Source organism: Necator americanus, chromosome II (assembly GCF_031761385.1).
Source record: "Necator americanus strain Aroian chromosome II, whole genome shotgun sequence".
NCBI lineage: Eukaryota > Metazoa > Nematoda > Chromadorea > Rhabditida > Ancylostomatidae > Necator > Necator americanus.
The window spans coordinates 32,951,155-32,978,652 of NC_087372.1; the positions used below are offsets into that span (position 1 = coordinate 32,951,155).

Here is a 27,498-nt window from a genome sequence, read left to right on the forward strand (position 1 = left end):
ATAGTTCTTCCTAGGTGAAATTACTGCATTTCAATTGTTTGCAGCATTGAAAAGCGACATCAAACTGATAAAGATCTGATATATGTCAATAAACAACGTCAACGCTGCATAGATGTAGTCTTCAGGAGATATCTCATATTTCTTTCCACCAACAATCATCTGAAGTCATGTAAAATCTTATTTCCCATTCAATTATGGAATTTCCGGAAATCCTTACTTGCGTATCAATTGCTAACCAAATCATGAACAACACGCAAACCACAGCCGAAAATATAACATGAAGGGCCTAAGAAAAGAACATTTACTGATTCTTCTTTCTAATTTTGACGAATAATGTTGCAATTGCGCTACATTTGTGTAGTATCCCTCACTGGAGAAACGGGTTTTCTTAACACTGGAGCTTCCTATTTTTTCTAAATTGGATGCCTTTCTGATCATCTGCGTATCTGTTTCTTTTTCGATAGGTGGCCTCTTCGTCGACTTTTTAGCGATAACTTTTAGTAAAATACAGATGAACCATTTTGAACACTTGCTAACCTTGAGCTGCTACTACTATTTAAAGGCAAGGGACGATACTGACTATGTTTGGGTGTCTGTGGGCAAATGTAGAGCTCAGGATTGAAACCACAGGCATGAGCGTGGATCCGCTTAATCTAAGCCTGGCAAGAGGTGTGGGAAATTATACCCACAAGGTACACGAAAACCCACCATACCCGCCTTCACGAGAGGTGAAAAATCAACCTATTGAATAAAAACCAATGAACTGGCTACTAAGAGAATCGGAGCATACACAACGGTTGCGCGTTCTATCGCACCGTTCTTGCAGCAAACGTTTTCCATGCCGGTTTAAGAAGTATTAAGGGGAATTGAGTGAGCGCAAGTTATACTTAACAATCCTAATCCTAACAAATCAACACCCCGAAGTTTATATTTATACACAAGTTTCCTAACTACGTCAATTTCCTGATACGCTTCTTTTAAGAAGCTGTCTGCATGCGTGGGGTGAATGTAGCGCAGCCGATAAGTGGTTCGTTAATGACTGCCCGATCGCACCAAGACTAGGGTGGATACAAATCATCGCATCCCGATGATTTTTATCCGCCCTAGTAGCTCGTCATCCCTCATGTGTCGGTGATTTGGTACCAGACTGGTCTGGGAGGATAAAAACACTGACTTGATTATCAGCACGAATTGCAGCAAAACGCGTTGGCGCATATCAAGTTGACTGACACGGCAGTGACTTTATCCTTTAGCCCCGATGGAGTTCTAGGAAAAATTCGTACGCGTTATTAACGACATGAATAGATGAGAACAACTACGGAACGGCTGCGGTTCGAGCACCAGCCGGGTGTATTACACCTATGAAGTGGAAACTAGAGTGAGACAATTGACCGTGGCATTTTCATTTCTAAGTCGCTGGACCCACCTCTGTTTTCGGGTATCGGATCACGAATTTGATAGATATGAGGATAATGGATAAAGTCTTTGGCGTGTCAATCCGTTTGGGGTCACGTTTGACTGCAGTTCGAAATCGTTAGGGTTTATGAACGCGTTTGCAGCGCTACAATGAATTGCTGAATATTTGGTTACTTGAACATACCTTAATGTATATGAAAAAACTCATAATAGCCAGAATCAGGCCGAAAATGAAAACAGCAACTGTTGCAGCATAGACGATAAAGATTTTACTGAAACTGTTTCTTTATTCGCAGAAAATTGGTGCTGATGGCAAAGAAAAGACTATCTTAAACCTTGTAATATCACATTTAGTCTGAGAAGCAAATGCGATGATTGCCGCACACGATAGTGTTGTTGTTGCCAGAGCTAAGAGTACTGTATGTGGCGGTACTCTCGAACAGAGTACTGCTAGCATAAGACCGGATGCCAACGTCTGCAAAAAAAAACCCCCTTGTTTTGATCTTATTTATTTGGACTCCCATATAGAACCCTGAAATGAGGATTAACGCTTTAACTGGACCCAGGGGAGATTAGAGGATGGAAATCAAAAAGGATATTCTCGTCTCCATGGAACGTACTTCCACAGCAACTTAGATGAGAGCAGAAAATTCATATTTGAACTTGTTTCTATTTCTTTGATTTAAGATTTAAAAAGAATCCAGCCTAAGTGTGCATTTGAAAATCTTAGTTCCATAAAACAACTCACAAAAACTACTAACATTAATATGTTGCATGGAAAACATCGGGCCACACAGCGACAACACACTAAGGTAATATAAGTAGCAAAGAAAACCACTCTGAAAAAAGTTGTCATTTCCCAAAATTATAACTGGTATAAGTAATTGAACTCATTCTCCTAATAAACAGCTGAGCTGGGGACAAATGTGTTAGATAGCTTTTTATTGCCTATTATTTTTATTGCCAGTAGTCAGGATTTATTGGAAAGCCTAGAAACTATCGTACCCTTTTTTAGACGCACATGAATGGGACAATTATTAGGTTGGTCAATATTTTTGTAGCTTTTTAATTTGGATTTTATTTCGTAATTACTTGTGCATTTGTTGTCAAAGTGTATGTATTGTCCGAAATACCTCTTTTCCCTGTACATAACTGTTGTGATTGTTTTCTCGAATAATCTAAATATTCACGACTTTTGATGCTCAAAAATGGAATATGCAGGAGGTAAAAATCAGCGTTTTCGACACACGCTATTCTTCGCTTTTCATCAAGGGCAAAAAGATATCGAAAGAGCACGGAACACTTACAACACGTACATTGGGGGTGTCATAGCCGAGTTCACTACACATAAATGGTTTTCAGAAACAGCTTCTTTCAAAATTCGACGTGGAGCGGCTCAGAGCACTTCGGAAGACAAACGTGCGGAAGGAAGAGCCAAAGAAGTCGTGAGTTGGCCGAACAAAAAAATCAACTGTGCTTAAGCAGCCATTTTTAATCATCATCATCCGATGGGATTTTCCAAAAAAATTGAGAACTTGGTTGTCTCACAACCGTACAGCAGCAAACAAGGGAAATCGGTTTCAAGTTGCTGTGCGTCACCGCGCCTCACATCGAGCAACATCCGGTCACAGCAATTTCTGGATAGCATCGACACTGAAGAAGTGGGACCCGAGAAACACGCCGAAGATGCTGATTTTTGCCTCCTGGATACTACACTTTTGAGAATCAAAAATCGTGAGTAATTAAATTATTCAGGAAAAAAAACAATTGCAATAGTCGTGTACAGCAAGAAGAGTCCTTTCGGACATTGCATACTCTTTGGGAAATAATGCGCAACTAATTGTAAGATAAAATTCAGGAAAAATAAAACTATTCACCAACCTTATACTTTTCCCGAGCGTTTGAAAGGGACGTTTTTTCGCATTTTTTTTTAGTAGCCTCAATATTTTTCCGTAGAAACGAATTGCTAATGGGTCCTAGATTTAAATTAGTCTCTAATTAAATGAAAACAGTAGTGGCACTGTGTTTAGAAAGATTAAAAACTGGAGATGATATGGTTATCCCATTCTTCATAGCAGATCAGGTTGAACAGAAACCCTCTTTGATCTTCTAGATAGGAGTGCCTTTTTTCGAAAGCTTCATTTTTTTTAATAGCCGAGTAATCAAGGTTTAATTCAATTACCATCATCGTTGCTACTTGCTAAGTTTTACCGCATAGACTCAATAATTGCGAAGTTTGAAAGTCGTTGACAATAAGCCGCAAAACTTACAGTGCAATCCAATAGATCCAGCTGTTTTGTGTTATTTGAAGCCTAATTTTTTCCACTACAACTACTGGAGTTACCATAACTGTAACAACTAGTATCTGAAAAACTTTTTCATTCTCAACTATGACAAATACTGGTATGTGAAAAACATTTTCATCATGGAATGACTCAATGCACAGTGAAGTCTTCTCGATGAATTCAAATGTTATGGATATATCCGCTAACATATGTTTCTCAATGCGCTCGCGACGCATCTTTTACAACTTGCTCACATTTTCTGTCATTTTACCTGCGTTCTGCACTGTCGCAGTCAAAGTCGAAGTCATCTGGGCAAACATGACTAAATGGGTCTGTACTCAGAAAAAACAAGTTCATCTATTCATATATTCGGATTTCTACGTAGCCCATCTTCACTGATCATGTACTTATAAGCCCATTTTGTTGGCAGTCTCCCTCATGGGCGTTTAGCTTCTCTTCGAATCCTCTCTTGTTCTATTAGCCCTCCTGTCGTATATTCTTCGCACATTGTGATCGTCCCATCTACGTCGGTCTTCGATATATATTCAGCTGGTTTGCCGTGACGTTACATTTTTCCTAGGTCGGAGCTGCAAAGACCGGAGAGGTATTTTCTTGCGTTGTTTAGGCTTTAAAAAAACATCTCTCTTAAGCTCTCTGGATGATTGGCAACCTTGGAGGCACGGTAGCAATGTTGAACCACGTTTGTGCTGCGTACCAGAATCGTGCGAGAAAGTTTCGAGTCAAAGAGGTAAGCACGAAGGGCTTAGTCCGTCAGTGGAACCAAAGTTTCTTGATAGGTACGAGATTGCCCACTTCGCTCTCATCCTCGTATTCAATTTTTTTCTTGAAGTCTATGTTCATAGAACGTTTTAAGCACCCGTAGGATGAGAACTGCAGTACTAATTGGAATCCTTTATGCATTATTTGTTCGTTCTCGCAAGAGATGGTCTTTGTGAGATGTGCCATCATTTCATTCATCATCATTCTTATCTGGATTCTTTTTCCTACTTCGTTTAATACCGTGGGACATTGTCTTTGCTCTGTAGGGATTCCTTGAAAAGGGATAGATGTCGTTGTGCGAAACGAAGTATGAGAAGAATCTTCTATAAACAGCCCTGCCGCTTTCTTCCGAAGGAAATGATTTCATCATATATTGCAGTCCAGGCGTGAACAACTCTGATAATATAATATTCCTTTCCAATGCATACTTTGAGGTGGTGGTAGAAAAGCTGTTCCATGGTGTGCATAGGAGATAGCAGTTCGCTAATATGCTCCTTCAAATGCAGTGTGATCGTCTAACACTTGCAGTATCCCATTCGTAGACTTTCTCATTGTCCACTAAGGTTAGGAGCAGGACAGATGGTATTCTTGGCGAATTTCTATCTCGACCTCGAAAACAGTGATGACAAGACAGTGGTTAAATTGTAAAAGAAAGGCATATTCACAGCGGACAAAAGTTTTATAACAGTGGCCAAACTAATACTGACTAACTGAGGTAACGATTATATTAACATCTTTATGTATCATTTTATCAGATTCTGCGATATTCGCAGAAGATCTCTATTGTATTGCATTTTCTGAAAGTAGGCTCTTGAATTTGCGGATGATACTGGCTTACCATTATTGTTACTATGACGAACACTTTACGAACAAATGCTGCTCGAACAGACGCTTTATTGAAAGCGATCTGAGGTTTAGCTTGCTGTTCCAAATCCTGTAATTCCCGTAGCATCATGAAATCACTATAACTTTTTCATCAGCGACACAACGACAAATTCTACTAGGGAAAGGCGACAATCGTGGTGCTCACCTGAGGATTCTGCTTCTTTTTTTCCGGATCGTCATTCTCCTCTTGTTCAACTGGTTCCATTGATCTTGCAAAGTAGAATGAGAGCGACTGTGAATGATAAATGTGGTCGCATAATAGCATAAGTGATAGTGTCAATTAATCACATAATTTTTAGGTTTCAGTTTTATTTCGGGACAGAAATATTCACTACGATACGAGGTAAAAGGAGTCTGTGAACACTAAACGTGAGTAAACGCTGTGCTGTTGTAGTCTTAGCTCTCTTCGGAATATCATTACATGCCAAAAAAAAAAACACATCATGGCCATTCTTATACAGCGTTATACTTTAACTTCAAGTGGTGATTTAGCCGCTGTTATTTATCTTTTCTGGACAACGGCATTGAGTTCACAATAAGTCACGCACTTCTCTTGCTTGGCGCTAACTGTTCGAGGCTTCAATCGGCCACTTCCCACAATGACGATTTGATGAGCTTGTTTTAAGTTTGATTCTCAATTTTTGAAACCAGGCGTAGTTGTTCAAACTTCTCAGAAACGAGACCTCTTTCAGACAATGTTGTGGACGCAGCGACATAAAATGCGCCCGTAGTTTGAAGCCCACAATTCAATATCACTCGTGGCTTGAAGAGGACAAAGAGGAAGCGAACACGTGCAAATACATTCATTTCTTGGCCCCTATGATAAAAAAAACATTTGACCACAGAGCCACAATAGAATATTTTGTTTTTAGCCTACCTGGAATAGATCTAAGTTTAGATGGTGGTATTTGACTAAGGGGAGGGTACTTAGGACAAAGGGTACAACTGGGGAATATGAACCATTGTTGCCGTTGATGTTTGCTAAAGATATCCAGGAAATCTTTGTTCAGCAAAATGCTGCATTTGGCTGCTAATTCACAAATGATGTGCGAGGAACCGGAAAAACATTTCTGAGTTGCTGAGAAGATCTATCGAAGTTCTGGTTCTGTATAGGATTGGTAAGCTGAGCACTGAAGATGAAACGGGAGGTCCCAGAGCAGCGCTGCCGAATCGTCTCACTTAAATGCCAACAACAGCAAACTCCTTTGTCTTTCCTTTAATTGTGGCAGTGTCAGTGCCGCTGTTCAACTTAGCATTGTTCAAGTAAAACTACAAGATGACGTGATTCTGGAAAATATCCCTAATACGAACAATAAAAGCTAGCTTGTTAAGAACAGATTATACAACAGATACTGAATCTGTGAAATCTGTGTTATTTGCCCTTTCGTAAAAACAGGCAACTGTGCACAAATTGGGGTAAAATATAAGATTAAATGCGTGTTCTGCAATGCAATTTTGAAGCGAGTAGGAATTTTGGGGTGGCGATTACTGAAGATATGGGAGGAAAACGGAGTGAAAGTTTGATAACACCACTTGGAAGACATTAAAATAGAGCCCACAACGGAAGTGATCATAATGTAAAATGCGTTACAGTGGTTTACGAAACAGAAGTATCGGAAAGATTTGGAGGAAGGGGGCATTCTTAAAAGAAACTTCCCAATGAATAATAAGGATAAATGCTTGTCAATTGCGAATGAGTTCTTCGCACTTGTGCCGGTGTGTGCCCTATAACTGATATTATGTGTGTAGATCAAATCATCTATATCGTCCCTGGTGATCCTTCACAGCAATGCTCAATCGTTCGTGCACTAAGTATTGGCAAGAGCGTGGTTTCAGCTACTGCACATCCGGTGAATCACTACACAAGACCAGTTTGACTGTATTTGCTTCCTACTATCTTGAGCGCTTATCGAAACATTGACCCAAAATAGTGTGGCATTTGATGAAATAAACATAAGCCTCTATTTATACTTCTAAAGACGGCGAAAAAGCGGGAACCTCAGGCAAATGTAGATGTCATCTAGGAAACCTCGTAGGTGCACTGTCAGAAAACATAAACGAAAGTAGGCCGAGGTTTCAAGACACGTGAATGCTTGAATCATAGGTGCGATAGGGAGAAGCCAGACCCTCCTCAGGTGAAGGGGGTTTAGCTCATGGGGTGCAGCTCAAGTGAAGAAGGTCCTTCCGCCAACCGCCCAAAAGTGAAGGGGAAATTTCGCCAATCGTATAAAAGCGAAGGAGGTCCCTTCCCCCACCGTTCAAAAGTGAAGGGGGTCAGAGCACCGGCTCCGACTATCACATCTATTGCTTGTATCCTCTCAGTTTCTTCACTTAGGTGATCCGTTTCACCATATACCATCACAAGGAGTGTATGTCTGTGTCACTTATTCATTTCGGCTATGGTCGAATTAGGTGAGAGATTCCAAAAAAATGGGTTCTGACTTCTTCATGCTGCTGATGACCACGCGCACATGTAATGAGCTGTCACTGTATGTGCTAGCAGGTCATGGCTCTAATGAGAATCTCTACGAGAGCATACATACGTAACGGAGGTTGTGTAAGCAGCAGCAGGGACTCTAATTTGTTTACTATATATTATGTCACTAAGGTGAGGTAGTTCCTTGCTATAACGATGCGGCACACATGGCAGGAGCTCGCTCTCCTTAACTGCGTTTGATGCGCTATCATTATCCGGTGATAATGCATGCATTCTGGGCGCACTGGACAGTTTCTCGAGGCTACGTTCTTTGCTACAAAACAAGTTTACCGCTATAGGCTCAACTACGAGACCAATACCAAATCACGGTGTTCACGGCATTTTCGAGGATCACTCATTTCGATACTTTTCTGAATTGTATATTTAAAGTCCATTTTTTTAAAGAAGTGAAACTAATGTGACATTTAGTTCAATAATACCCAAAACTGTGAAGTTTTAGCTTGAAACAAATGCCAGTAAGTCAGTATTGTCAAATGGAATGCAGCTTCATTTGCTTAAGAAATTTATCCGATGAGCTACAAACAGTTGCATGCAATCCAAATGAATACAAGTATTTTGTATTGTTTTTTTTATTATAACTAATCTGTTCATGTGTGTACGTTGGAGTTTAAAGACACTGTCTTTAATTATTGCATTCACCAATCTGGTCTGGAGTAGAGATTTCACTTAAACTGTGAACACACTGGGAAAAAAAAACTGAATTCATTTTATGTGAAACTCAAAGTCGTTTTTTTAATGCAACTAGTTGTTATAGTTCTTTCTACATCCCATTACTGCATTTCAATCGTTTGCAGCATTGAAAAGCGATAGCATAGTGATAAAGATCTGATAGATATCAATAAACAACATCAACGCCGCAAAGATGTAGTCTTCTGGCGATATCTCATATCTCTTTCCACCAACAATCATCTAAATTCGTTTAAAATTTTCCATTTCATTCAATTGGAGGATTTCTTGAAATCCTTACCTGCGTATCAATTGCTAACCAAACCATGAACAACACGCAAACCACGGCCGAAAATATGACATGAAGAGCCTAGGAAAAGAACAACAAAAGAACTAAGAAAAGAACCTGGAAAAAAATTCCCTAAACTTTCTTTTTATTTTGGCGAATAACGTTGCAGTCGCGCTTCATTCTTATGCATTCCTCACTGGAGAGTCAGGTTTTCTCAACTTTGTGCTTTCCTACTTTTTTGTTTGATGTCTTTCTTATCATTGGCGTATCTGTTACTTTTTTGTTAGTTGGTTCCCCCGTCGACTTTTAAGCCATAACATCTTTTATACTTTGATACAATACAGATAAACCAGTCTGAAGTCCTGCTAACGTTGGGTTTCTACTTCTATATAAAGACAGCATACCATGAGACTGGTAGTGAAAACCTAAGGAAAGAGTTACCTAAGGAAAGAAAGGAAAGAGTTCAGATTATAGATTATGATCTCGTAATCGTGATAAAAAAATGGCGTGGAAGATGGCGTTCTTTGCTGCAGCATAAGCGCACAGTAGTTGCAAGCCCGAGATTACATAGCATGATTCTTTTGAGTATGAAGAATAAAGTCCTGGGGTTATCAATCCACTTGGGGGTCACGTTTGACTGGAATAGTTATGGTTCATGAACGGGTGTGCAGCCCTAATGATTTGCGAAGGACACTTGGTGCTTCACGTCAGTGTTTTTACCCTTCCAGACAAGTCTGGTACCAATTTACCGATACCAGATGAATGAAAGGGACGGGTAGAACTTTTTGGTTCCGAACAACTGATAGTGCTACCACACCCAAAACTTCTATAGAATCCACTCTTTTTTGAGGGTAAGGAAATACAATAATTTGCTTGCTTGAACATACCTTAATGTATATGAAAAAACTCATAATAGCCAAAATCAGACCGAAAATGAAAACAGCAACTGTTCCAGCAAAGACGACAAACATATGACTGAAATTTTCTTCTGAATTTGTAGAGAATTGACGCTGGTAGCGGAGAAGAAGGAGTATTAAACCTTGTTATATCATATTTAGTCTGTGAAGCGAAACCAATGATTGCTACACATGATAGTGTTGTTGTTGACAGAGCTAAGAGTACTGTTTGTGGTGGTACTCTCGAACAGAGTACGGCTAGCATGAAACCGCTTGCCACCGTCTGTAAAAAAAAAAACATACTTGAATCTTTTTTATTTGGGTTTCCTTATAGATTCCAAAAACGAGTATTAATCCTTTAGCAGGAATCAGCGAGGATTTAAAAGGAACCAAAAAGTTATTCATGGATCGTACGCTCACACCGATCAACCTAGGTGAGAGCACAAAATCCATTCTTGAACAACTTTCTATCTCCTTGATTTAAGATTTAAAACGAATCCAGCCTCAGTGTGCACTTGAAAAGCCTACTTTCATAAAACAACTCACAAATACTCCAAGAATTACTATATTGCATGGGAAATTACGGGCCACAGAATGACAGCACACTAGAGACAGACAGCTACCAAAGAAAACCAGTCTGCAAAACGTTGGCATTTTCCAAAATTGGCACTATTTTTAGAACTTAAACTCATTTCCTGAGTAAAGAGTTGAGTTCGCAACAGCTACTTCTTTGTTATCAGTAATCGTGCGTGATTCATTGAGAGCGTGGCCCGAAAGCTATCATGGCCTTTTTTAGACGCGGATTGCTACTTTTCCTTGAGAGTATAAAATGGATGTTCACTTCTATGGTGGTTTCTACTTTTTATTATTATTTACCTTCTATTTTTATTTATTTATTTATTTTTATTTCTGTGGAAGTCAAATATTAAGAGATCGTAGATTTAAATTCTTCTCTAATTAAAGGCATGACCCCACGAATCTGAGGTGGTGCGGATTTCAGGTGGGCTATGTCTATACGGAGTCGTAGATTATGGAGAGAAGAGCGATTCCGTCCATTTTTACCTGATTGTCGTAAAAAGGCCCGAAAAATACGGCTTCAAGCGCGTGTAGAAAGTAGCGCGCTTCCGGCGCGCTACTTTCTACAACGAGTTCGATTGGTGCGCGCCAGCCTTGGGCACGCGCCACATGTTTTCGGCCGTTTTTACGGCAATTAGAAAGAAATGGACGGAATTACCCTCCTCTCCATAATCTACGACCACGTACAGGAACTCACCAGCTGAAATCCTTACCACCCAGATTTATGGGATGATGCCTTTTAGTGATAAAGGAGAGGGGGGGGGAGGGGGGAATTGCGTTTAGAGAGATTAAAGAGTAGAGAGGACATATAGTGGAATAAGCGGCTGGCTCAAAGCGGTGCGGTGGAGCGTAGCGGTTAGGATCAAGTGAGGACCCCATCTACCACCGTACATTGCTTCAGTTCGGTCTCACAGCGATCTCAACCGCTTTCTCCACTGCGGGGCTTCGAACGCAACCGCTTACGCACCACCGTGCTTCATGTTGTATCGACCCGACTATAGTGGTTCCCATTCTACAGTTACTATAGCTGGATAGGGATGAAATGTATTAACAATCAGTGTTCTAGAAGGTACCGTATCACGTGGTGCGGAGAGCACAACGGAAACATAGATTCAGGTTGATGACTATAGAAACAAGCGTGTTTTTTCTTTCATCTTTTCCTAATCGTCGTAAGAAACGGGATGGGAAACGCCCTATGTAAAAAGAGAGCGGTCGAAGATTAATCAGGTCTTTTCACTAGCCTTTAATTAAAGGCAGCATACCACGAATCTGAAGTGCTGCGGATTTCAGGTGGAGTATCCGTACACGTGGTCGTAGATTATGGAAACGGAGGTAGTTCCGCTCATCTTCCCCTGCATCACTGCAAACAGCCGCAAACAGCCGCCTAAAGAATGTTGTTTTGTACGACACCATCTATTGCAACGCTCCATAACTTGCCCCGCCTCCGCCCTGCGATTCGTCGAAAATCAATTCGGACTGCCCCGATAGGCTAGTAAGGGACGTTACGCGTGCAACGGTGGCGCGCAGCAATAGAAGGCATCGTACGAAACAGCATTCCGGAGGATGCTTGCAGTGATGCAGGAAGAGGTGAACGGAACCACCCCGGTCTCCATAATCTACGACCCCGTCTACGGATACTGCACCTGAAATCCGTACCACCCCATATTCGTGGTATGCTGCCTTTAAAACTAATGAATAGGCTGCTGAGGGGACCGGAGCGTGTACAAGGACTCGGTTCTAATATACCTTTTAAGAACTCAATTATCCTGGTCGTCATGAAAGCGGTTCCTATGCTGTTTTTTTAGGACGACTAGGGTAATTGAGCGAGAACTGGACAAATGCACGCTCATCTCCGTTATCGACAGGGCAAACCGTACGTTTTCCTTGGGGTTCCATACCACGTCAACTTCGTGATACGCTGCTCTTACCCGTGAGTTTATCAATCCACATTCTTCCTCTTCTTTAATCTCCTAGAAACGATGAAACTTCCTCCTTTTGAACTTTTTTTTTGAAAATAGAGGAAGTAGACAAAATTTTTATTCAATTATGATGATCTTTGGCAACACTTACAGTGCAATCCAATAAACCCAGCTGTTTTGTATTATGTACAGTCTAATTTCATCGTGTATAATTGCTGGAGTTACCATAACTACGACAACTAGTATCTGAAAAACATTTTCATTATAGAACTATTCATTGCGTATTGAAGTCTTCTTGACAATTTCAAATGTTACAGATATTTTTCCCAACCTAATATTCATTTTATAAGTTTACCAGTGCTCGCGACGCATCTGTGGCAACTCGTTCACATTTTTTGCAATTTTTGCTTCCTTCTGCACTGCCGCAATCGGAAACCAATTGCCTTCATTTGTGCAAACATAAGTGTTGGGTCTATACTAGTAAGAGAAGCAACTACACTTATTCAGATTCCTACATAGCCCATCTTCACTGATCATGTGGTCATCACTCCTGTTCCTTGGCGGTCTCTCTCATGCGCGTTTAGCTTCTCTTCGAATCCTCTCCTGTTCTTTTAGTCCACCTGTCATCTATTCTTTGCACAATGTGAGATCCGCATCTAGGTTGGCCTTCGATATGTACTCCGCTGGGTTGCGATGACGGGACATTCTTCTTAGGTGGGACAGCAAAGAACGGGTCGGTGTTCTGTGCGCTGATTGATGTTTACAAAACACCTCTGTAATGCTGTTTGGGTGACTAGCGACATCTAGGACATGATAGCAATGACTGACTAAGTCTGCGCAACAGAACTGTCAAGACGAACGGGTGAGCACGAAGGACGTGGTCCGTAAGTAGGTGCGAGACTGCCCATGCAGCTCTCATCTTCTATTCGCTCTATCTTCAACTTGTTCTTTGTGTTCATAGATAGTTGTGGCTATGTGTACGATGAAATTTCCATTTTTAGAAGTTTTCGAACTTTGCTCCGTCGTTCTCGCTGAATACCTTCTTTACAAGCTGTGTCTTCTTGCCCCTGCTTCCTGGAATCCGTTGAACATCGTCTTTGCTTTATCGGTACCTCTTGAAATTGGCGAAACGAAATTTGGGACCAATCTTGGATCGACGAATTTTGGGGCATCGACAAGCCTGCCACCTTCTTCTGTAAGGAACTGATCTTATCATTTATTGCAGTCCAGACGTAAGCCACTTCGATAATATAATATCTCCTTTCCATATGGATAGTTTGAGAGGGTGGTAGAAAAGTTGTGCCATGGAGTACATCGGCGACAGCAATTTGCTAATATCCTCCCTCACATTCGACGCATCTACACCGTGATTGACCAACGCTTAAAGTATTCCATTCGTTTTTACGTTTAAACTTTCTCATTATCCACAAAGGGCGGCTGTAGTGTAGCGGTTAGAGGTTCCGCTTCCTGCACGATCGATCGGAGGTTCGAATCCGCCCTAGTGCTCACCAGGCCTTTCATCCCTCCGGGGTCGATAAATTGGTACCAGACTCGTCAAACGATTCTGAATTGAAGTGAACGCGCATCACAAGTGGATTGATTAACGCCAGAAACTAACTTTATCCACAAAGGTTGCGAGGACAGATGGTATTACCGGCAAACCTCTATAACCTCGTAAACAACGAAAAGGTGGTGGGTAAATTGGAGAAGAAAGAAATATTCACAGTAGACAAACGTTTTGCAGCAGTGGCCAACTTCCTACTGAGCAAATGCCTAGAAACTGTAATTCTTGTCCGCTCATACTCATGAAAGAAAGAGATATATGATGAAACACAAAGTCTCGAATAGGAACAAAGCTTGATTTGTGTCTAAAGTATGACGCGGTTAGTGATTATATTAAAAACTTACCATTGTTGTTACTATTGCGAACACCTTACGAACAAATGCGGCTCGAATAGATGCGTGATCAAAAGCGAAATGAGGTTGAGCTTGCTGTTCCAAATCCGCCTGTAAATCCGTCACCAGATCACTTAAGTTTTTTCATCACGCAGCAAGTAACACATTTTTTGCACAACAACGTTGAGTTCTGGGAGGTAAAAGCGAAAGATGTGGTACTCACGTCCTGAGGACTTTGCTTCCTATATTCCGGATCCTCATACTCGTCTGGTTCAAGAGATCCCATCGATCTTACGAAGTAGAATGAGAGCTACTACTGATAAATCTAGCCTCATGGTAAGAACAGTGATAGTGTCGATAAGATCGCAAGTGTATCTTATTATCAACTATTTATTAAAAGTTCTAAGTTTTGCTCAATGAACCAATTTCAAATTTGATGAGAAACTAAGGCGGAGCAAAATTTCCAACATGGAAGAATGGCTTTTGCAGAACTTCTACATTCAGGAGTTCATGGGATTCAGCACATAAGCTACCTAAGCTATCTACTTTTCGTCAAAGCATAATTTTGAAAATTGAGAACATCAAATGACATGCTATCGTTTGTTATCATTTTCATTTGTCTTCTACTTATTTAAAGAAACTAAAGCTGTCTAATTTCTAGTTAGGTTCCAGTTTTATTTAAGGGCAGAAATAACCCATTATGGTACGAGAAAAAAGAAATCGCATGCTATGTGCAGATGTAACGATAGTCCTAGTTCTCTTCCAAACATCCTCAGATGACCCTACATCATGGCCATTTTTATAGCCATAGCGTTATACTTTCGTTTTAAGTGCCGCATTGAGTTTATTTGAGCTCACTTACATTCCCTGCCTCGCGCTCCCTGTATGTTGCCCTCAATCGCGGCGCGAACTTCTCTCAGTGACGATTGGCTGAGTTGTTTTTTTTTCAGCCTGATTCTCAAGACTTGCAATCATGCCCAATAGGCCAAACCTCTAGGGAACGAGGCCTACTTCAGAAAATGTTCTGATCGCAGCGACATGAAACACACCGGCAGTTCGACGACTACAATTTAATATCACTCGTAACTAAAACAGAGCAAAAAAGGAAGCAAACATGTGCAAATATATTTATTTCTTCACGTATATGATCGTAAATATTTAAACAGAGAGCTACACGTTACACCTATAGAACAGTTTATTCAAAGGTATCTGGGATTAGCCTAAGTTCTGTGGGCGGTATTTGACTATGGAACGGTAGAGTGGGGAGATTCGAACCGGCGTTGATGAATGATTTTCCAGGAACGTTTTGTCCCGCAAATTGTTGCCCTGGCTGTTCTTTGACGTCTAATGTGCGAGGAACCATAATCGTATTTCTGGGTTGCTGAGAAGATCCATCAAAATTCTGAATGCGTACAGGATTGGCGAGCTGAGCGCCAGTGGACGAAACAGGAGGTACTAGAGCAGCGCTGTCGGGTGGTCCTGCAGGAACTGGTCTCGCCAAATTTCGATTAGGCAATGAATTGCCGGCCTGAGACCATGCTGGTAGAGGAGGAGAAATTTCAGGAGCAACATTTCCAGGTGTGAACGTATTGAATCGTGGTACTGGAACATGCTGTCTAGTGTAAGCAAAAACAGGTTGCTGATAGATTGTTGGTGGGAAGAAACCGAATGGGTCAATGGGGGTTTGAAGGAATTCATTCGAATATACATAATTCTCCATGATTGTTGGGAACAGTCCCATGGTGTTAGCTGCTAGCATTGATTCCGCTTCTGATGGTGGCGGATACGCATCTATGGCTTGGCGACGTAACCTGAAAAAAAAAACGAATAATCCGATTGTAGTCAACACATCTGCTGTACTGATCCGACTGCTTTCGCTTATACAATCTCTCACCAATCATTCAATTACAGGAAAAAAATCCTTCCAAAATTTGCGTGTTCTCGTCTAGTTTACCTTTCTACCTAATTTTCTCTTCATCCTCGTTAATACTCTATTAAAATGAGCGGATGTAGTCCGCTTAAAATGATTTGAATCTCGGTGCAGTTGCGTTAAGCGGCGCGGTGGAGCCAGCGATTAGGGTATCACTGGAACCATCGATAGCTTCACTCGGACTGCAGCAATGAGTACAAGTGCCCACAAGAGTCCCTCATGGTCCCTACCGCCACGCCCCATCGCGCTATTCCATCGGTAACTGAAGTTCTCTATGATTACGTAAGTCTTTGACCTTGGTACGTACTGTACTGTGACTGGAATAATAATCTCGTTAAAGATTACAGTTATGAAAATGTGAACAATTAATTTCTGTTATAGAAGAATCATCTAATGACGAATTCGAGAGCGCTGTTTTTTTTTGTTGCAAAAATCGATGATATGTTTCTGAATAATTGTCCGGAAAGACTTTCAGTGTTTCTTTGATTGTCTATCAAGCACCTTAGCATTCGCTTTGGAATGAAGGTGGGGAAAAAAGAGCGTGCTTAGAAAATTCTCCTGTACCAGTAAAAATTTCGAAAAATTGCAGCAAAAAAAGTTGCAAAACGACGGTGAGATGGGTAAATCAAAGGAAAAAATCACTTATGCTAGAAAAAAAAAGTTTTGCAGCTGTCGTCAACTTCTTACTGATTGAACGCTTAGCAGTTTAAGCTATCCGCCTAATTTCTATCGTCCGCTTACTTTATTAGGACCCCTACTTTCCTTTATACGGACACATTGTGTAGAAATACAGGAGAAATATTTTTTGAGTCAGTCAACAAAGGCTTCTTTTTCTTATCTTTTTGCTGTGCTTGCTGTGATTCTAGGTTCTACTTTTTCTTTAAGAAAAATAAATGTGTTGTAAAACATATACCAGCATTCTATTCTTCAATGTGTTTAGTTTTTGTCTGGTCCTGTTGCAGTGCAATGGAGCTAAAATCGAGTGAAAAATCAAAGAAAAAGCCAAAAATTTAGGAGAGGATTGAATGCGCTGTCTTACTAGTCAGAAGTGTAGATCTTTGAATGGTTATCTATCCGTTTAGAGCCGGATCAATACTTTCTTGAAAATTTGTTCTGATACCTCTACAGGTTCGAAGGGGGTTTCCTACGGATTAATTTTTCACAAGTATATTCGGGGATGGAGGTTGTGAAATGTGTTTGTTGTACAGTGCTTCATTCTGCGAAAATGTGAACCAGGGAGTGGAAAGTGAACAGAAAACTAGCACATGTTTTCCACAAATATTATATTTGTAATATATACGGTAATTGGGAATTTGTAGAAGTTTTATATCAATATGTAAAATCGAACGACCGGCAGCGTAGATATTTTTGTCCTCGCGCTCAAATTCGAATTTGCAATATTAATAGCGGCCACCTTAGAGTAATATTGCTTTGGCAAACTCACAACAAACAACAGCTGCTAATTCTCTAAGCTACAGTAATGCCTTGAAGCAGTGGCAAAGCCAACGAAATTTTTTTTCTCACCTTAAAGGTTCGACAAGCTGCAGAAAGTGAATCAAGACCAGCAACATGAAGGAGGAGATCATCGTCGGGCGTTGCAGAAGTAAAATGTACCGGCACGAAATCAACAGTCGTCAAGGGGAAGTCTGAACTTGCTGAATGCAGCAAAAACGCAAGATCATTTCACTAATCACAGTTACATACATCATAACTTCTTTGTTTCGGCGACACTGCCGAAACTAGAAAAATAACTAAGCCAGATGCAGAAGAGACACCATAAATATTTATTTATTTGTGGATTCAAGGTGCTTTACAACACCAGATAAGACAAATAGGAAAAGTGAGGAAGGAAGAGGAAGAAAATGTACGAGAATTTTGGACAGAAATTTAGCAATATGTACATCTATAGACGTTCAAAGTACGGAAATTTTTAAATGATTTTCAAGCCTGAGTCGTAAAGAATATAAAAAAGGTAAAGTTAAATAAAGCAAAGTAAGAAATATCGATAGAGGAAGACATCGACAGATATATACCGGAGATGTTTCGTCCAGCTAAAGGTTACGGTAGTAGAGAGCCTGAAAAACTGTGCGAAAAGATTACAATCTGGTCGAAAACATAAATTTCGTCTATTTTGTGTTTGGATACTATAAAGGAGCTTATGTCCCCTAAACGTTGATTTCATTGTCACTTCTCTATCCCAAAAAAGGATATAGCTTATAAATGATCCCATTTACTAGCAGTTATTAGCGCTAGGAAGGGAGCAATTTGGCAACTAATATTGTAGCTAAGTGCTCTTAAGGCTCCCATAATCGTATAAACTTAAGCGGAAAATTGATACAAAGTTACAAATAGCATTTATTCTCTTTTTTCGTTTGAATACTGTGTCAAAGAGCAACTTTTGGCTTGACACTCATTCATTAGTCGAATGTCCGAGTGTCGGAGGATTTGAATCCTTCGAACATTTCCATTTGTCGCAGATTCAAGGGTTTTTTTTTTGATGAAACAAGACCTAAGTATTCGATCAAATATTTTTTCGATTCAATCCGAGTGCTCTACTAGTAAGAGAACTAGCGTATGTCCAAGTACGAGCGTCAATCATTTGAAGCTTTAGGGTACTAGGGCATTTCCATCTGTTTTTTTACTACCCATTAAAATTTTCAGCTGGAAAAGGATCTAAATGTGCTGAGCCAGTTTGATTCAGTTTTGAGTCAACTCATTATATTTTTATTAGGTCAAAATTCAGTAGCTTCTACCAAAAAGTAGATAAATCTGAACCAATAGGGAAAAATCCCTTTTTTGCTTCTTTTCTGACTATATTGGTTCAAATTCCTTAGAAAACGAGGCTGGCCAAACGCAAAAGAAGAATGATCCGATTATTTCCTTTGTGCGACGAGTCTAAATTAGCACAGAACTCAAGCAACGCTCTATAAATGAACCTCTACAAAATCTAAAAGCAACAAGCATGTACACTAACGGGAACGGTGTCTCTATTTAAAGGGAATTTTTGATGGAAGTCATCCATTTGTTTGAATGACAGACCGGAAACACATAACATAACAGAAAACAATGTTATACTGAAACGAATAATAATTCCTCCACATGGAAAAGTATGGAAATGAAACGAATTAAAAGAAACGGTACGTGATGCCGTCAGCTCTCTGCCGAACGGTAACCACCGCAGTTTTAAACCATTTCAAACAAAGTATAATTGGGCGAATCCTTTACGACGTTAGGGAATTGTTTTGTCATCAACAAAAAGTCAATTGCAATGCAGTCATGCTGAACCTGCGTGATCGAGTTCGTATTTTTTTCCAGGGGTCTCTCTGCAAATGCAAAATTTCCAACGTAAGTGTCTAATCAGTAGTTTTTCTCCTGTCATCTTTTATGATGGCGTGGGCAAAAAATCCTCATTTGCAACTAAGTTCGAGTATGTTAGTGTAAAGTGAATTTGATGAGATAAAATCCTCTGGGAATGTCAGAGTTTTTTTTTGTGTATTCTTAAAATATTTTCGGAAATATTCTACAAAAATAAAAATTAATTTTTTCTAAAATATTTTTTTGTCGTTTAGATGAAATTAGAAGGTGAATGAAAATTCGATTTTTTTGTTACAGATTCCACATCTCTTTACATCATCTCGTCACTGCATTGGACAATTTTCAGATGTTTAATTGTTCATGATTCTACTTATTAATCAAATCTTCTCAGAGTTTCTTAACGTGAAGTTACACAGAGTAGAATAAGAAAAAAATCTTCTCTTCAGCGAACTTTTGAGGTTTACTAGGAAATGTTTTTTAGATTCATTATTTATATGCAGAAAACTGCTTATGACTTCTGTTTCCCGTTTGTTACACAAATTCCTTAAATCGTTCGCTCAAGGACTTTGTTCATCATCGACCTTTTGCAGTATTTAATTCCTGTTTGTACTGTAGAAGATGACTCAAACAACTGACAATTTTTCTCTATTCAATGAAAAAAAAACTGATGTTAGTTTGAGGAAATATGAATACGCGTTTTCTTTGGTTTCTAGTTTCTCTAGTGCGACAACGTTTTTGCACCGCTTTTAAAATCATGTGAGAAATGTTTTTTCGTGCATCAGTTGGTATTCTGTTGGTTAGAGTTTATTGCTTTTCAGAATGAAAACGATTTTTAGTCGTCGTATTTTTAGTGCGTGCTGAAGAATTCCAAGAAAAGCAGGACGGCTGCTGAGTCTCACTGGAACCCATTCAGCGCCTCCAACGAATATCATATCCCGAGAGCAAATGCTGGTTTCAATGCTTTCGATCCAAAGGTGAACAGTTCACAGATAGAGAAACCATCGAATCGGATTCGTGCCAAAGTGGATCTGACGATTATGAGGAAGCTCTAACCAAACAACTGACCCCTGTGGGCCAACTGCTGAGACGTCAGTTAGTGGATATGACGTCGACAATATTCCTCCAAGACAGCGCTCGACTAGGTGTCACGACGATCCAACGGCAAAAAAAAAAATCAAGGAAAAAGGCTGGGAAGTTCCTGCTCATTTGCCTTACAGTTCTGACAACGCGTCTTCCGACTTCCACTCCAAACAACATTCTCTTATGAACAAGAAATTCCAAGACGTCGACAATGTGGGCAACTTCTGCAACACACAGTCGGCTGAGTTCTTCGAAACTGGTATCCATTCTTTGCGCCGAAAATAGCGAGGTCTCACTGATACTTGATGTGAACATCATTTGCGTGAGCTGTTCCACAGTTGCTTTTACAATTAATTTTTGCTTCTTAAAGAAACGCGCATTCATATTTCTGGTCTAATAGATGTTTCTGAGAGTCGTGTCCTAAAAAGCGAAAAAGGCTCGACCTTTATGAGAGCGAGAACAATAAGTTGGTTATTTCGATAAAATCCTGCCTAGGAACTGCAAAGAAAAACATCTAACATCATCATCATCTAACATGAAAAACATCACAAGCTGAGATGAAAATTTATAAAATTCAGGAAATTCAAACTTGTGGGCATGCAAAACCTTATGACTCATTTGAAACTGAGACGGTACAACCTCGTTCCTTATCAAAACTAGATTTTTACTAAATTCCTACTAACTTACTATTTTTTTCGTGGGAGTCCATAATTGAGTTAATCCGAATGAAGATTGTAACGAGATTCAGATCAGCCAGCCTTCATCGGCATCTCTTTGTACAAAAACAGTTATTCATTAGCTACTTACTTCATTACTGTTACAGCTACCTACTACATTACTATATTACAGCTAGCTTACTACATTAATTATTAATAGTTTATTACTTGAAACTAAAACTTTCGAACTATATGAAACTAACTCGGTGCTCTCCGAAAAGAGCAAATTTCCCGTGGAAGATCGAACCTCGTGAACGGCGCAGAAAAGACCGCTTCGTCTAACTGAGATCTCCTGCGATGTGGGCAAAGTCTCGTGGGCTGTCTTCAAAAAGAGGGTCCAGGGAGCGATGTGCGAGTTACAGAACTACCACCAACTAACCTCAAGAATGAGCTGGTACACAATCGTGCGTATGTTCGGCTTTGTGCCATTTTTAGCCTCGTTGTTTACCCTCTCCTCCTCCGAAGAGGTTAAAGTAAGGAACTTGCTCATGAATGTGAGGGATTAAAATACAAAGAACACCGGAGGTGTTCTGGATCACCTTGATCACCTTGACTCCCGTTGATATTCGAACTGGTCGAGCGAGCGTCAGTAATTCTTCTATTTGTCCCGATCGCGTGTAAGAGTAGCCCAGTGGTTCCTCTCCTTCTGTTTTCCTTTCTTCTATGCAAAAGTCAAGATTCCACTGGGGATTGAACTTTTGAACATCTGTAATCAGTGTCGGAGGAGGAAAACTGTGTTGTCGAGTAAAGGGTGAGAGCTTCTGTTCGTGTTTTTAACTTGTATGTGACACAGTTCTTAATTCTTTCTGTGAGTTATACGGGGCCGCGTTTACGAGTCTGATTGCTACCTGCACGTGGTGGCTCTGCTTTAACTAAATGCAATCAGGCGTTCGAGTGTACGCATTGGGAAAGTACGAGCTATATAACCTGCACTGTTATATGGCGAAAGCTTCCCATACATTGCAAAAAGGTGCTGTCGTCCAGCACACCACCAAAGCCCATAATCTGAAAGGTCAACTGCCTGAAGGGAGCATGGAATCTTTGGCAACAACCATTCGTTTCGTCACGCTGAACTGCCGAACACTATCGAGTGAACTCCAACAAGCCGCTCTATCCAGACTTCTGCGATATCTCTGTGTGCCTTTTGCTGCACTGCACGAAAACAAACCCTCATGGAAACACGCATGAGGGATCGGCCCGTCATCAGCATCGAAAATTACACCATATACTGCGGCGATGCTGATGAGAACAAAGTAGGTGGCTGCGCGATAGCTGTGAGGAACGATTACAAGAACCTGGTGGAGGACTTGGCTCAAAGTCATCTAGATGCGCCTTTCTACGACTGCGGGATCGCAGAGGACGTAAATTCTGGATCGTAAGTGCTCACACACCTACGGAAACCGCTGAGGACAACAGTAAGGACGCCTTCTATAATGAACTCAATGCGTTGATATCTAAAATACCAAGCCAGCAAGTGGTCATTGTCGGAATTGACGCAAATGCGAAGATGGGACTCGAACAGCAATCCGATGTGCTAGGAAAATGGACAGCAGCGGACGCGCACGTCGGACAACGGTGACCGTCTGGTCGACTTGTGCGAACAGACGGGCCTCGTCATCGCTTCCACGTTTAAGAGGAATCATCGACGCCATCAGCTCACGTGGCAGAGGTCAACCCTTTTGACGCCTGAAGAGCAGCGCAAGCGGAAGATGAGGACTCTTAAACTTCAGCTCGACTTCATTCTGGCGAGGAACATTCCTCAGTCAGATATCCGATAATCTAGAGCTGTTTGGGACGTCGCGTTCGACTCTGACCACCGTCCAGTTCTTCTCAGCTTCAAGATACGGTTCCACAAGAGAAACCGGGGAGTTCCTCTTCAACCGAAAATCGACATGGCAGGTCTGAAAGACGATGAATGCAGAAGAAAATTCCGCCAACGTGTGTCTATTCATGTTGGAGTACGGACCAGGAAGAAGCTTAGCGATGCGGATTCCTTCACAAAGTGCATCCAGGACGCTGCAAGGGAAACGCTCCCGGTTCTATTGCCGCGGAAGAAGTTTGCCTTTGCATCTGCGGAAACAAAATCCAGATACAATTCTGTATGTGTGTCGCGCAGCGCTGGTGACTTTAACCAGGAAAAGCGTCTTAGAAGGAAGCTGCGTCGTCAACTGCAACAAGACCGCGATAACGAGTGGACGTCAAGAGCGATGGAGTTTGAGAAGGCGTGGGAGGACAGGAACCCGCGGAAAGCCTATGCTCTACTAAAACAGTATCGCGTCAAAATGAAAAGATGTTACCCTGTTCTGAACACTGCCAATGGGGTAGCTGTCGGTGAAGCAACCCTTCCAATTTGGAAGGAACACTTGAAGACCTTGCTGAACCGGCGTGTTCGAGTTCAGGAGCTGACGGCTAGCACCGTCAACCCCTGAACTCGAACACGTTCATAGACCGACATACGCTATTAACGAGGAGCCACCGACCGTGTCGGAGGTCTGGTCTGTATCCAAAAATGAATAATGGAAAATCTGGCGGAGACGACGGGATTAGCGCAGAAATGCTAAAATATCTTCCTCCGTCTGGGATTCGTGGGATGACAAAGATCATCCGTTCAATATGGATAGACGAAAGGATACCTGATTCGTGGAGACACGCTATCATAATTCCCCTCCACAAGAAGTTATCCGTCACGGGCCCCAGGAATTATTGAAGAATCTCTTTGCTGCGTGTTATGTACAAGGTATTGGAGGTACAGCATTATCCCGGACCGACTCATTAAACATCGCGAAGAAACAACGCGCGACGAGCAAGCTGGCTTTCGTCCTGGCCGATCTACGATCAGGTGTTCATCGTCACGAGAGTGATCGAAATCTGGCAGCGGTATTCGAAGCCAATGCGACTAGCGTTTCTGGACTTTGAAGCCGCGCTCGACTCTCCTCACCGAGGCCGTCTTCTCAACGCGCTGAGCGCCGATGGAGTACCAGGAAAGTTCGTTCGTTTGCTTGATGACATGAATCAACGAACAACAGCTGCAGTTCGAACATCAGCCGGATGTACAACACCGTTTGAAGTGGTAACCGGAGTAAGACAATGGGCGGTGGCAGGACCCTTCCTGTTCAATTTCGCCATCGACGACATTATGCGAAGAACAGTCGACCAGTGTCCTGCCGACATTGTCTTAGCACCATCTGAGTGCCCCTTGACTGATCTCGAGTACACCGACGATGTTGTTATATTCGCGGAAAGCAGTACGAAACTTCAACATGTTGTCAACCTTGTATCGAAGCATGGACTACGCCTACGCCCTGTTAAATGCAAGCAGATTGGATCTCTTCGATACCAGGAACGGCAATCAGGGTGGGCGGACAACGGATAGAACTCGCCGATGAGTTCTGTTACCTAGGCTGTACGCTGAAGAACAATGGCAGCTACGAGAGAGATGTTCAGCAAAGGTGCGCTAAGGCCACTTCTGCATTTAACTCCCTAACGAAATGCCTGTGATCGACCCCCATCATCAACGAAATCAAGCTGCGAGTCTACCTGTCCGCAATTCGTCCCATCATGATGTACGGATCGGAGACTTGGGCAGCACCATCAACGGTTATGGAGAGGCGTGACTGCACGGAACGAAAGCTGCTTAGACGGTTACTTGGCTACTTTTGGCCTAGGGTATGTCACAATGAAGATCTTTACGCAGAAATTGATGTGGTATACCGACGGATGACACGTGGAAAACATCAACATCTTGCACCACCATCGAAAGTGGCTAAAGTAAATCGTCTTCGCTTTTTTGGTCATATATTAAGGAGACTGGCAGATCGCCTTGTTCAACGAGTTCTGAGGAGTTCGTCGGGTTCGAGCTGGAGGAAGCCACCTAGCCGAAAATGGAAGTTCTGGACTGAGGCGGTGAAAGAGGACCTGAGGACACTCGGCGTGGATAGACAGTTCAGGCGAGATGTAAGTTTTCGCAGAATATGGAATAGCGATGAATGGATTGATTCTGTGCAAGCTCTCGCAGAAGATCGAGAAGGTTGGGCAGAGCTGTGTTCAAGGACGGCACACCTCGGCGAAGATGCGGGTAATCGCGTCAGACGATGACATCAGCCCGCCGATTAAGTCAAGTAAGTCAAGAGTTATACGTGACGCCTGCGTTATGCTATATATTTTTAGTTTACTCAAAGCACTAAATCATAATCTATTATGACAGTTCTTATTGGTAGTTATTATTACCTTGATTACCTTGACTCCCGTTGATATTCGAACTGGTCGAGTGAGCGTCAGTAATTCTTCCATTTGTCCTGATCGCGTGTCAGAGTAGCCCAGTGGTTCCTCCTTTCGCGTGGGACACGAAGAGCATCATAATTTTCCTTGAAGGACTTCGTGAAGAAATCTGACCATCGGGTCGGCGGTCTTCCTGTAGTGCGCTTAATATCGCGGGGAACACAGTCGCTCACTCTGCTCGGCTCTGGTCCAACGGTTTTCGTTAAAGCGCATCATGTCGCCCCTTATTTTCTTTTCCCGAAAACGGGGGCTTCTTCTTCCACCGCTGAAGAAGGAAAAAACTCCCCCATCCGCTTATTTTCTTTTCTTCCAAAGGCGGCGGTCCCTAATCTTCCATCCCTAAAGGAGGAAGGGGCCTTCCACCCCCCCCCCCCTTTAAAAAAAAAAAAAAACCCCCCAAACCGGCCTTTTTCTTTCCTCGGAAAACCGGGGGGCCCCCTAAATCTTCCCCCCCTAGGAAAGGGAAAAAAATAAAACCCCCCCCCCCAAATGCGCGTTCAATGACGTTCACCGCGTTTTCTTCCTGCTTGCGAAATGCCCAGGTTTCCGAAGCATAGATCAAAGCAGGAAGTATGGTGATGTTGAAGAGGTGAGCACGAAGCCGGGTGTTCCTGGTCTTCTTCACTACATCCTCGATGCTCTTGTACGCTCCCCAAGCCGCTCGTCTCCTCCTGCCTAGCTCGGGGGTCAGGTCGTTCATCATGTTCAATTCCCGACCCAGATAAACGTAGCTGGTGCATTCGGATATGTTCGTTCCGTTGAACGTGAATGGGGCATCCGAGATCCAGCCGATCTGTTTGATTCTGATTGAGGTGTTCTGGATAAATGCCAAAATCCAAAAATGAACAGGAAGAATGAGCGCAGCGCAATCACATACTAACTAACCCCATATCAAGACCTCACTCTTAGAGACCCCTGAAAAAAACGCTTATGATTCATAATTGTGATACTAAGAGGCTGCCACATCATCATCTCATAAAATGAGGCAAGCACTGGCTGATTGTTCACCGTTGTTCATTGAATACGCGAGCTGTCTGAATGATTTCTGTGTGATGATGAGGCATTTTTGAAGATTAGTCACTCATGCCTTTTTCCAGACCGATTAAGACGATAACCAATTACTTTTAAGGTACTAAATATCAATACCAATCTTGCTGGAATTCACGCAAATTAGTGAAACTAAATCATTATCATAATTTCATATTGATGTATGCAAAATTCAGTTCTAATAATCGAAAACGTAATTTGGTTAGGAGACCAGCGAAAATTGTTCCTCCCGTTTTCGAATTTTTCTCAACTAGCTTTTGAGAGAACTAAGAAACCTATAGAGATCAAAATCCGCAGCCACAAGTTTTCCCTGAAGCTCTTTTAAAATATGATATCAAATTTTTAACCGCGGTGCCGTTATCTCGCAACGAGATTTTTTCTTCTCGCAAAATTTGAAGAAGTGAGAAATTTCAGATTTTCCGCTGGGCGTCAAAATGTGCATGGCTTGGAAACGAGTCCAACAACTTAGCTCATACTTCATAAAAGCTAATTTGGTTTCAAATATTTTATATACAAAGAATTTTTCTAACAGAACCCAGTTTTATTTTTTTTTACTCTTTTCTTCATTCTCTGAGAAGTTAGTTCAGAGAATGTTGAGGAATTTAAGAAAATTTCCAACTTTTCTCGACTAATTTCAAAATAAGAACTTCCTTAAAGTCACTGAAATGTTCGGCTTTCAATGGAACTCGGCATAAATAAATGTCGAAATGTCGTATTGATTATTGATGAACTGTACACGAAGTTGTTAAATATCTTTATTGTAACTTTTCGGCGAAATCGCCTTCTTCAGAGCCTGAATAGTCGATTCAATTTACAATTTAACCGATCAAACCACTCCGCAATTAAACAGACAAACTTCAAGCCGAATTTTTCCATCACTATCTTAGCGACTAAACTGAATTCTCACCTTAGATCAAAGATGTATGAAGCTGATGATGACAAATTTTTAGATTCGTAAGCGCGTAACACAGCGGAAATTCTTCGTCACAAAATGCACACTTAATTGCCCTTCTAGATTTCTTTTGCG

At 41.4% G+C, this 27,498-nt stretch overlaps 8 protein-coding genes across 11 annotated transcripts; 4 read left to right on the plus strand and 4 right to left on the minus strand.

Moving 5' to 3' along the window:
- Positions 1–30: 30 nt before the first annotated feature.
- RB195_020220 (uncharacterized protein) lies at positions 31–5,571 on the minus strand (the record flags this gene model as incomplete). Of its 2 annotated transcripts, XM_064188440.1 has the most annotated exons (8): positions 31–159; positions 218–286; positions 1,601–1,688; positions 1,752–1,891; positions 2,165–2,255; positions 3,687–3,781; positions 5,320–5,415; positions 5,512–5,571. In XM_064188440.1, the coding sequence occupies 8 exons, from the start codon at positions 5,569–5,571 to the stop codon at positions 31–33; spliced, it is 768 nt and encodes a 255-aa protein (XP_064044321.1). The 2 variants fall into 2 exon arrangements, with proteins under 2 accessions (XP_064044321.1, XP_013294193.2); XM_013438739.2 differs by lacking the exons at positions 2,165–2,255; positions 3,687–3,781.
- A 3,072-nt stretch (positions 5,572–8,643) lies between these two features.
- Positions 8,644–14,391, minus strand: RB195_020221 (uncharacterized protein; the record flags this gene model as incomplete). 2 transcript variants are annotated; one of them, XM_064188442.1, is made up of 8 exons in its annotated part: positions 8,644–8,772; positions 8,831–8,899; positions 9,706–9,793; positions 9,858–9,997; positions 10,261–10,351; positions 12,361–12,455; positions 14,118–14,216; positions 14,329–14,391. In XM_064188442.1, the coding sequence occupies 8 exons, from the start codon at positions 14,389–14,391 to the stop codon at positions 8,644–8,646; spliced, it is 774 nt and encodes a 257-aa protein (XP_064044323.1). The 2 variants fall into 2 exon arrangements, with proteins under 2 accessions (XP_064044323.1, XP_064044322.1); XM_064188441.1 differs by lacking the exons at positions 10,261–10,351; positions 12,361–12,455 and adding an exon at positions 12,189–12,260.
- A 909-nt stretch (positions 14,392–15,300) lies between these two features.
- Positions 15,301–17,621, minus strand: RB195_020222 (uncharacterized protein; the record flags this gene model as incomplete). Of its 2 annotated transcripts, none has more annotated exons than XM_013438737.2 (2): positions 15,301–15,916; positions 17,560–17,621. In XM_013438737.2, the coding sequence occupies 2 exons, from the start codon at positions 17,619–17,621 to the stop codon at positions 15,301–15,303; spliced, it is 678 nt and encodes a 225-aa protein (XP_013294191.2). The 2 variants fall into 2 exon arrangements, with proteins under 2 accessions (XP_013294191.2, XP_064044324.1); XM_064188443.1 differs by having other exon boundaries at positions 17,560–17,606.
- A 4,709-nt stretch (positions 17,622–22,330) lies between these two features.
- On the plus strand, positions 22,331–23,575 carry RB195_020223 (uncharacterized protein; the record flags this gene model as incomplete). Its single annotated transcript, XM_064188444.1, has 3 exons — positions 22,331–22,507; positions 22,618–22,721; positions 22,930–23,575. 3 exons carry the CDS (start codon positions 22,331–22,333, stop codon positions 23,573–23,575), a joined length of 927 nt encoding a protein of 308 aa, XP_064044325.1.
- RB195_020224 (uncharacterized protein) lies at positions 23,039–23,575 on the plus strand (the record flags this gene model as incomplete). The annotated part of the gene is made up of 1 exon (XM_064188445.1): positions 23,039–23,575. The coding sequence occupies one exon, from the start codon at positions 23,039–23,041 to the stop codon at positions 23,573–23,575; it is 537 nt and encodes a 178-aa protein (XP_064044326.1).
- A 461-nt stretch (positions 23,576–24,036) lies between these two features.
- Positions 24,037–24,519, plus strand: RB195_020225 (uncharacterized protein; the record flags this gene model as incomplete). Its single annotated transcript, XM_064188446.1, has 1 exon — positions 24,037–24,519. The coding sequence occupies one exon, from the start codon at positions 24,037–24,039 to the stop codon at positions 24,517–24,519; it is 483 nt and encodes a 160-aa protein (XP_064044327.1).
- A 185-nt stretch (positions 24,520–24,704) lies between these two features.
- RB195_020226 (uncharacterized protein) lies at positions 24,705–25,241 on the plus strand (the record flags this gene model as incomplete). The annotated part of the gene is made up of 1 exon (XM_064188447.1): positions 24,705–25,241. The coding sequence occupies one exon, from the start codon at positions 24,705–24,707 to the stop codon at positions 25,239–25,241; it is 537 nt and encodes a 178-aa protein (XP_064044328.1).
- Positions 25,242–25,420: 179 nt separating this feature from the next.
- Positions 25,421–26,127, minus strand: RB195_020227 (uncharacterized protein; the record flags this gene model as incomplete). The annotated part of the gene is made up of 2 exons (XM_064188448.1): positions 25,421–25,567; positions 25,936–26,127. The coding sequence occupies 2 exons, from the start codon at positions 26,125–26,127 to the stop codon at positions 25,421–25,423; spliced, it is 339 nt and encodes a 112-aa protein (XP_064044329.1).
- Between the last annotated feature and the right edge of the window lie 1,371 nt (positions 26,128–27,498).